General features: G+C 52.4%; 1 protein-coding gene across 1 annotated transcript; it reads left to right on the plus strand.

Moving 5' to 3' along the window:
• The first annotated feature begins 5,393 nt into the window (after positions 1-5,393).
• LOC149810195 (photosystem II reaction center Psb28 protein-like) lies at positions 5,394-7,056 on the plus strand. The gene is made up of 3 exons (XM_089994390.1): positions 5,394-5,601; positions 5,913-6,154; positions 6,947-7,056. Exons 1-3 carry the CDS (start codon positions 5,394-5,396, stop codon positions 6,950-6,952), a joined length of 456 nt encoding a protein of 151 aa, XP_089850516.1. The 3' UTR covers positions 6,953-7,056.
• Positions 7,057-9,192: the final 2,136 nt, after the last annotated feature.

Consider the following 9,192-nt stretch of genomic DNA (forward strand, 5'->3'; position numbering starts at 1 on the left):
GATGGAGATCAGTGCATAGCACAGGTTTCTTGCAGGTTTCTCATAGGTTTCTTTCTACACCTCAGGATCCCACTTGTGTGCTTGTGATTCAGGATGCCTTGTTTTGTGGAGCTGATGCCACAGCACTCGTTTTCTTTCGATGGGTCAACCCCTTGGCAGTGAAATCCTATCAAATGGGGACAATGCAGTGGACTCCCGGGATATTTGGAGGTTGGTCAGGTCTCCATCCCATCCTACCATAGGGTGCAGTCCTACCTCAAATATGCAACGTGGGGTGCTCGGTTGCGCAACACACCAGGCATTGTGCGGAAAGGGTCGCATCATATGTTGAAACATTCAAGGTGAAGGGTAACGACTAAAAACTTTCATCACATTGTCGTTGCTCACCTAAGCATTTTGAGACTTTGTTCCTTACTCGATGTGTCCTGACAATCAGCTCACAGAGTCATCACTGTGTGCCCACGTGATCAGACAGAGAATCAGGAGATAGGGCATATCTACCAGCAGCTACTCTACAATCAGATTTCTCAAACATCATAGCAAGTTGCAACATTAAGGATCGAGATGAAGCTGAGGATGGAGATCAAGAAGGTGTCGTGTGCATGCAGGGCACATCGCATTTCGGAGCACTCGCGTGGCATGATCCCAATTGACAGGAACAGGTCGCGGCTACTGGAGATCGCTCCAATGTACATGTCCTCGCGGTCCACCGTCGAGCAGCGGAGCCGCCGCTCAACAAACGGCCCACACCCGCCCCCCCGCCGCCGGTCCCCACGAGAGCCTCACCACAACAACTTTATCATGATCGACGACGCGGAAGGGACGTTTCAGGGCGACGCCGACGGCTGGGGGGACGTCCTCGTGCTGTCTTCGCCAGAGGCTGACAACTTTCCCGCGCTGCCGGTCCTCGAGCTGCCGTACACAGCGCGCCGCTCGCAGCGCGTGCTTGTGCCTGCCTCGCAGCAGCACTTCCCGTCCCTGGAAGCCGCTGCCGGGGCAGCCACTGCGCGAACAAACACGGCTCGAGAGCGCCCTCGCCCCGCGCCGCTCGAGAGCAGGCACAAGCCGCTTGTACGACAGGAGGTAAGCGCTTGTACCACATTTCCTTCATTGCCCCCTTCCCCACTCGATCTGCCGTGCGGCTTGATACATGGAGTAGCATGCGGACAGCTTTTTTGCATGAGACTACGTGTACATAGGATGTTGTTCAGGCAAAGTGAGGTCCGGTGGCAGGGAGGTTCTGTGATATCTTGCTACATTTGCCGCCATTCACCATCCTACTAGCTGTCCTGTTTGTCGCAGCAGAGGGTGTGCTCACCGTGCCACTGTAATTGAGGCCGAAGTCGATTGGAGGCGTCCCTGAACCGAAGCTTTTGCTCCTAGGCCAATGTTAGGTTTGCCACCACCTTACCAGGTGGTCTCGAGGAGGTATCCAATGTAGCATAGGCCATCATGCCCCCACAATAGATCTTTCAATCAACTTTTCTCACAATGGCAAGATCAGTGAAAGATTTCGACCAGAGACCTGATCTGTGCATCATCATTCGACTGCAACATTCGCACAAGTTGCAGATGATGTTGTCTGAGGTGCAGATGGCGTGTCCTTGCGGCCTCAACCGAAGCAGCAGGGTCGTAGAAGAAGGCACTGGGGTTGGAAGCCTTGAGTGCGACACTCGCTGCCATGAGAGGCGGCGGCAATTGCAGCTGGCCCACGCGTTTGACGTCGACCCTGACAGCCACACAGCTGCTTTTGTGCCGCGTCGCGCCGTAGAATGGCCTCTAGACCTAGTGATGGTGCGTGTCTCTCTGGTAGCTCACTTCCCACGTCGTTTTAAACATGAATGTCAACGTCGACCTTGACAACAATTGACGACTAGTTGAAGGCGGTGTTTCGTGGAAGAGCGCTGAAACGTGCCTTGCTGTTTGAAATCTTTTGTGCTGCTTGCCATTCTGCACGTGGTGCTTGTGCTTTGCTCCGACTTAATGGGAACTGAACTTGTGTCATACGTCACGGGGTGAAAGCTACCGCTCGCCAGTTATCTTGTCACGGTAACACAGCACTGTCCCACGGTCGTTGGTGTGAATGCTACCGCTACCCGACCGACATCGTGAGATAGGAACTTCATGACTTGTGCGAGTACTTTTGCACGAGTGGACGGGTTGACCGCACTTTCGTGAGTGCTCGGCCTTAAGTTCAAAGCTCTTAGCGAGCGCTGAATCGGTCAGTGGGTTCGTCATGACGTTTGCAGATCATTGCGCTGTTTGACGGCTGTGCTGAGTCATATGAGAAGCTGTATGCAGAAAGCCCGAGAGGATCTGCCATGGACGGAGCAGGCAGAGGCGAAGCTGGCAGCGTTTGCAGTGGATGAGAGCAAGAAGGCCCTCAACATGGCGGGGTTGTCCAAAGCACAGGTCACACTCCTGCAGCAGCTGGCACCGGAGTACGGGATCGTTCCGCGTCAGCAGAGCGCGCTTCTCGGCCTTGCAAGGGTACAGCTGCTCAAGGGCACCAACACACAGCTGCCCTCGGTCTCTCTCAGTAAACACGCCTCCCTGCTCACCGAAGCTGAGGTGCTGCACCTCCAGGCGGAAGCTGTTGGGGCATCCTTCCTCCTCAGGTTTGTTCTGCATGACGCTTGCTTTTTGTGGGTGCAACCTTCACGGGTGGAACAAAGTGGACGATCAGATGGGACTTCTACAGTTTAGCATGAAGGAAGCGTGTTTTGTTGTCAATGGCAACTATTGCCGATGAAGTGCACGGTTTAGGTGTTGCACAACTGTTCCCGAGGCCCTTCAGGATGGAGTCGCCGAGTAAGTTTATCGGGAATTACGTGCGAGTTTATAGCTGAATGTGTCTGAGACTATGTCTGCGTTGCGCATGTTGCCAGATATCCAGAAGCACACAATTACCTTGATCAGGATTGAATGAGGGGTTATTGCACTCGAACATGGAACTGTGTGAAATGAAAGATACGGTGCATGGAGTGTGTTTCTAGCTTCTTTTGGCGCGTAGCAAGTCGCTGCATTGGACAGGTGGTGCGCGCAGGAGATTCCTGGATTGAGCTTGTTGGGTGGCTTGCAGGTTGCATGACGTGACGTGCATTCACCATGTGAGGAAGGCCTTTCGAGAGTGGTCCCCAAAAGTGGAGTTCAATTCCAAGGACTTGACCGCGGCGCTCACCTTCTCTGACTGCAAAGGCTTGAAAGAAGCATTATACCGGTTCGGAGGTGGCGTGAAAGGCGCTTTCCTGATTGATCGTTCCAGCCCTGGCATTGCGCTTGCAAACGCCGCTGCTGTAGGCACGCGCCAGGGCGCCTCGGCTAGTGTGGGCCTTGTTATTGTGGGCCCTGCAGTCCCCATCGGGAGTTCTGCATCCACATCCACCGCTGCTGGCGCCCTTGCACCTGCTGGGGTTTCCTCTACGGCTGTTCATCAGGTGATTGGACGGCCTGGGCGAGGGAATGGCGGTCGGCCTGTCGCCGCCCCTGCTCCCTTGAGCGACCGCAACAAGTTTGAGCCGCTTGGGATGGTGCCTCAGTATGAAATCAACGCTAAGGTTCAAGCCGGGCTATGCACCGCCTGTCCCAAACGGAGTGAGAACAACTCCACGCTTGCTCAGGTTGCTGTGGATGCAAGCCGACCAGCTGTTCTCAGATCTGGCGTGGATGATTGGGAAGAACTAACCGAGGAGTGACGCTATGCTATCGGCACTTAACCACGCGTGCATGGTTAAACTTATCAGAGTTTAGAGACCATTTGCTGCGCTTATTTTGCAACGCTTGCGACTCCCACTGTGTGTGTTACCCAAGCACGTCCATGTGGCAAGGTTCGAGCCCCATACTGCCCCCGTATGGCAAGACCTCCATATGACAAATCACTGATCTGACTCTTGGTGGCTGGGAAGCTCACTTGCTTGTGTGTGTTGCTGCTGACAGGATCTGATCCGAGTGTGTGTGTGTGTGTATCTTACAAAGATTGCAGGCACGTCATGTCAAACATAGACAACTCACACATTCGATCATAGCCCTGATCCGAGTGTGTGTGTTAGTTTTGTGGTCCAGCTTAGAGCTGTGGTGATTCTGTCGCTCTATATAACAAAAAGGCATGCGGTGAATGGGAGGACACTGAATTTTTTATCCTGTGTGTAACTTCGTTGCATGTCTTGCTGTGCTGTCTACCGATGGTCGTAAGACATCAGCATTTCCGTGGTGAAACTGTCATGTGACCGTCAAGGCAGGGGACGTCAAGCCAGGGGATGATGCGTACCACTCCATTGCCCGGGGTGTCCGAGGACAGAACCAGTTCGTGTCATGCATCGACTTGGTACCGCCGCAGGGATGAGACTGTAGATGTCTGACATGATGATAATCTTGCAAGTTATTTGTCTCGCATGCCCAACATTATATCTGCAGTTGCACGTTTGCATACACGAGATACATTTTACATTGCTCTACATTTGTCGTCCAATCGCACGGCAGACACGAACACCGCTGTGAAGTTGTGTTCATTTTGGGATCGCTCTAAGGTTATTCCACCCTACAAGTTCTGGTTAGTCGGCATAGCCTACTTTTCTGGTTTGCGATGCAGACTGTTCGTGTAGCTGGTACGTCCTCCTGCGTGCCCACCTCAGCGACAGCGACCAATGACATTAAACGATTGCGTTAATGATGTTCATTTTTCTGTGGTGGACGCGTCTTTGGGACATGTCGCAATGCTCTGCACATTGTGTGGCATTCTTGCACCACTAGTTCCGATCGCCGCCGATACGATTGGATTACAGCGACGTGCCTGCGGCAATGACTTGTTGAAAGTGAGTGTGTGGCATACTTGCTGTAGCTGAGCTAAGATTTTGTAGAACGGCTTGACAGCAACTGATGCAGCTGCTACCGAAGACGTGAGCGCGTGGGTTTGCGGTGACCGTGATGCGGCCCAGTGTTCGCTGCAGCTGGATGTCCGCTGCTTGCCCGTCAATTTCTTTCTTATTTGTAATTACAAGTTGTAATCGCCCTACGATTTAGGATAGCTTGGTATAGTACTCCCACGCAAAGCACTATCAATCGCAAGTGCACGGTTCATTGTGAACTCCGTTCTCAGTTTACAATGGATCGTTTGTGCATCTCAATGGGTATGGGTATTATGTAGTCAATGGGTCGCAAAGAATGCGGGCGCATGCTGTGCAAACGAATCGATGTTGGATCATTCACTAAGGCCTTGAACCCTATGAAGCTTGTTTCGTCTCCAGTGCTGGCGTGCTTTCACGCTCCGATTTGACTCGCCATTTTACCTGCTTAGGGGCTTGAACTTCAAACTGGGACTTGTTCTGCGTCTTTTTCGAAAGCCTGATCGCGCAGGTCGTTGTCGCTCTGCTTGCATACGCGCATATGGGTTGCGGATGGTTCCAGATACCAAGGCGTCCGTATTGCACGCAGGCTTGCGGCCGTTCACAGCTGCGAAAGCGACCGTCTGGCCAGGACGGCCAGGACGTCTTGTGCGTCTGCAGCCCGTGGACGCCACCAGCGTTCAATTCGTCAAGGGGATCGACGAGACAGTTGTTCCTGAAGTTCAGTTGACAAGATCACGGGATGGAACGAACGGGACAGGTGTGTTTTGCTGATACATGTGTTTTTCTGGCGCTTGCCAATCGTCATCCTCGTCGTAATCGTCATGGCGTGGTCATCGCCTTGGTGGAGGTCCTGAGTATGGAGGCCCTTGTTTGTGGCAGGACGGTAATTGCCAAGGTTACTCTTTGGAATCACGTTCACTGACTGGCCAGCACCAGAAGAGACAGTTCCAACGGGGCATCGACCTACCAATCTGTTTGTTGGCCATGTCCTCTTGGACTGGCCAGAACATCAGCAGGACACGCAGACAGTCATCAGCTATTTGACCGAAGTGAGCCCGCTTGGTGCAGCGAAATTCACATTCAAGAATCCCACGGTCTTCGAGGCCAGCAGTGAGCTTGGAGAAATCACCGGACTGTACTTCATCGATGAGGAAGGCACATTTATGACCGTGGATGTCAACGCAAAGTTCATCAACGGCAAGCCAGACACGATTGAGTGTAAATATGTCATGCGGTCTACAGTGGAGTGGGATCGGTTTATGCGTTTCATGGAGCGCTATGCAGAGGACAACGGCCTGGGCTTCAAGGGGGTGCGCATCTCCTTGTGTCATACAACCTACTTGTTTCCAATAGCACTTTTGTGAAAGGTTCAAATGTGCACAGCATGCATACCTTTTATCGCTTCTATACTGAAGCAACCTTTCACAATTGGGAGGATGACTGCAACCTGTTCTGGTGGCGCGCTAACCCGCTACCCTGTGCTTCATTCAGCATACATATCTGTCGCCGACATGGCTGATCACTGATCATGCATTGCCCTCATGAGCCTGCAGATCGCGTCGGTGAGGCGGCAGCCAGCCCTGTGACAGGCGCCATGCCTCTGGCGGTCACTCTCCATAACTCAATATAGCCCATCGGGTATCAAGGCAAGGTCACTGGAGCTTAGGCCACACGCATATGCTGGTGATGCAGGAATTTTCTGAATTGCTGACATGATGATGTATCTTTTCCTTCTCTACCACATGCACGTGGACATTGAGTTTTCCAACTCCAAGTACTACTTGGGACATTCAGTGCTATCATTTCCACCGCCACCACTCGCGCAATTGAACTCGGTAGCGGCAGCCCAACTTGGTCCGGCAGGGCTTTCTACAGACCTGCCAGTAACACTTGGATGACTTTGGTTCAGCCTTTCTGAGTTACCCTATGCCTTCTCGGAATCTTGGACCAAAGCGGCGTAGATTGCGTTATTTATGGCTGTAGAGTCAAACTTTAGAATATACATGACGCTTTCAGTAGGGAGGGTCCTCAATTGCAGTACCCTTCCCTACGTCTGAAACGCGAGGCCGAAACGTTTGCTCATGAAGATTTGACGCATGCAGAAGTAAGCAAAATCTGTGGGGTCGACGAAGCGTCGACTGACGCGATTTGGCTGCTCTTCAAGGGAGATGCCTGCGCGGGAGGGTCACTGCTACGGGAGCTTACTGTGCTTTTCTCCTATAATTTTGGAAGTCCAGCGCTCGCTGGCTGGCTTGTGCAGATTAGTTACCTTGTTTGGTGTGGCGGATTACGATTGTATCATCCATAGAGTGGAGATGGTAATTATGTTAAGGCACTGGTATCCTGGTATCCTTGCTCTACGTTGATGTGCGTGTGATACAAGCGTGCGCTTGTCCATGCCAGTGTTGTAAGTTCTTTGATGATCTTCAGGCACTGATTGATCGCCCACCATCTCTTCATCCGAAGACGAGCCTCTTGTAAGGAAGTATACCATGCGCACAGTGCACATGTAGCAACCCAGACTGTGTCGATAATGGTGTCAGTATGGGGAACTATTGCTTCATCTTGCATGCTGTGCCCAGCATGGCAATGAACATCATGCAACCGGGCCATGTCACCGAAGGCACACGGGTGCAAGTCCCAGCGTCAAATGTTTGTCGGGGGGAATGCAGAATTAAGGACGAAGGCATTCAACATGATACGTACCGACGGCCTCCTCACTGAGCGGAGCAAGCAGCCATCTCCGATGTCCCCCTCAACGGGAAACTGATAACGCTTTTTCAGAATGTTCGTTTGATCTGGCGTACCTGCAACTTCGCAATTCCCAGGTCATTATTGCGCCTCACGAATCCGAAGATTTCGGCGAAGCCGACTGCTGCACAAAACGAGCGTCGTTATGTTCTGTGCTAAATAGTGCCGACTCACGTGCGTCAAGTGGGCCACACCTTGAAGACGGCAAACTCAGCTGGTCATCCATGCTCATGGGTTATCTTACGCTCCGCCCGCGCCAACGTGGATTAGCATGTGCATTGCAGATGGTCGTGGAGTTCATTCGGCCCAGTAGCATGCGTTCACATGTGTAGTTAGGTTTACCGCCCTTCCCACCTCGCCTCGGCAGACATGCAACCTTCAGGTCCACCGGGTTGCATGCTTGTGTACAGATGGACGTCGTGGAGACCTGCTTGTCGGCTGGCGTCGGCAGCATTCCTGTAGGACAAGTGCCTTCGGAATGCTTACCTGGCGTGTGGCACAGGCGAGGAGACCATGACCACTGTTGTCGGTACGATATTATGAAAACATTTGTGTATGTCGATATCTGCTCACTATCGTCACAGTGTCACGTCACGTAGAAGAGACCGTGGCTTTTTCGCTGGCCAACCTGGCATGCACCAACCGGTGTGAAATGCATCGTGCCATTTCACAGAAGTAAGGAATTTTTGGTATGGTCTATGTTGGGGTGCTTGCCGACGTTTGTCTTGATGTACAAGCGGTGCTCTCTCGGAATATGAACCGTTAGGGTTCAGCAGTGGCAACTGGTACCAACCCTTGCCTCCAAGGTGTCCACAGCAGGGTGGCTTATCGGCATGCTGAATGCATGGCAACGCCAACAATGTGGAGAGAAGCTTTAAGAGCTGCATCATATTCGATCTTGGTAAATGTGAGCATAAGTCCCACGATATTGAGTGCATCGCGTCCTCTGATCTGGGTCTTTGCAAAGCTTGGAGATTCCAAGGATCCACCGAGGCTCTGCCAAGGTTGACTTCCAGCCCACATGCTGCCCCACAGTTTTCCCTTTGTTGGCCTTTGGCAATCGAAGCAGCAAGGATGTAACCGATATAGTCAGGACACCGTCCACGTCTAGAAAATCTCGGAAGCAACAAACATGGAGTCGATCAGCACAGTATCCCTGAGATATCAACAAAAGGTCACAGGGCTTCCATATATCCTGTACTCCCTGAAGAATTCTTGATTCCCGCCATCAGCATGCCTTTGATGATCTCCAGCAACTTCATGTGTCCTGTGTTCAGCTACTGTTTCGCCGGATGGTGCAGTTTGCGGTTCAGATGCCTGGAAATTTGAAGGTTCTTGGGGACAAAATTATTCCTACTGTAATCAAAACGCACGGTGGCAAGGCACTGTTTCCTGCACTCTTGAGCCCTTTGTTGTGCAGGGTGCATATCTGGGCCATGGGCCCGGTCGGGCAGGTCGTGCTCAGCAGCGCAGCATGGGCAGCACAGCACGCACAGCATGCAACGGCGACGAGCAAGCAGCTGCTGCGCCACACGCTTGTCCAAGATGGGGATCTGGCCGCTCTTGTTCCCGCCAACCCTGTCGCGGCTTTCGAGTT

Source organism: Nuphar pumila, unplaced genomic scaffold (assembly GCF_984573655.1).
Source record: "Nuphar pumila unplaced genomic scaffold, dmNupPumi1.hap1.1 HAP1_SCAFFOLD_480, whole genome shotgun sequence".
NCBI classification, from domain to species: Eukaryota; Viridiplantae; Streptophyta; class Magnoliopsida; order Nymphaeales; family Nymphaeaceae; genus Nuphar; species Nuphar pumila.

What these genes read in the sequence shown, in the direction of transcription:
- LOC149810195 (XM_089994390.1), top strand. Translation starts at nt 5,394, where the DNA reads ATGGTTCCAGATACCAAGGCGTCCGTATTGCACGCAGGCTTGCGGCCG. An exon ending in GGATGGAACGAACGGGACAG is followed by an intron (nt 5,602 to 5,912) that starts GTGTGTTTTGCT and finishes CGCTTGGTGCAG; the next exon opens with CGAAATTCACATTCAAGAAT.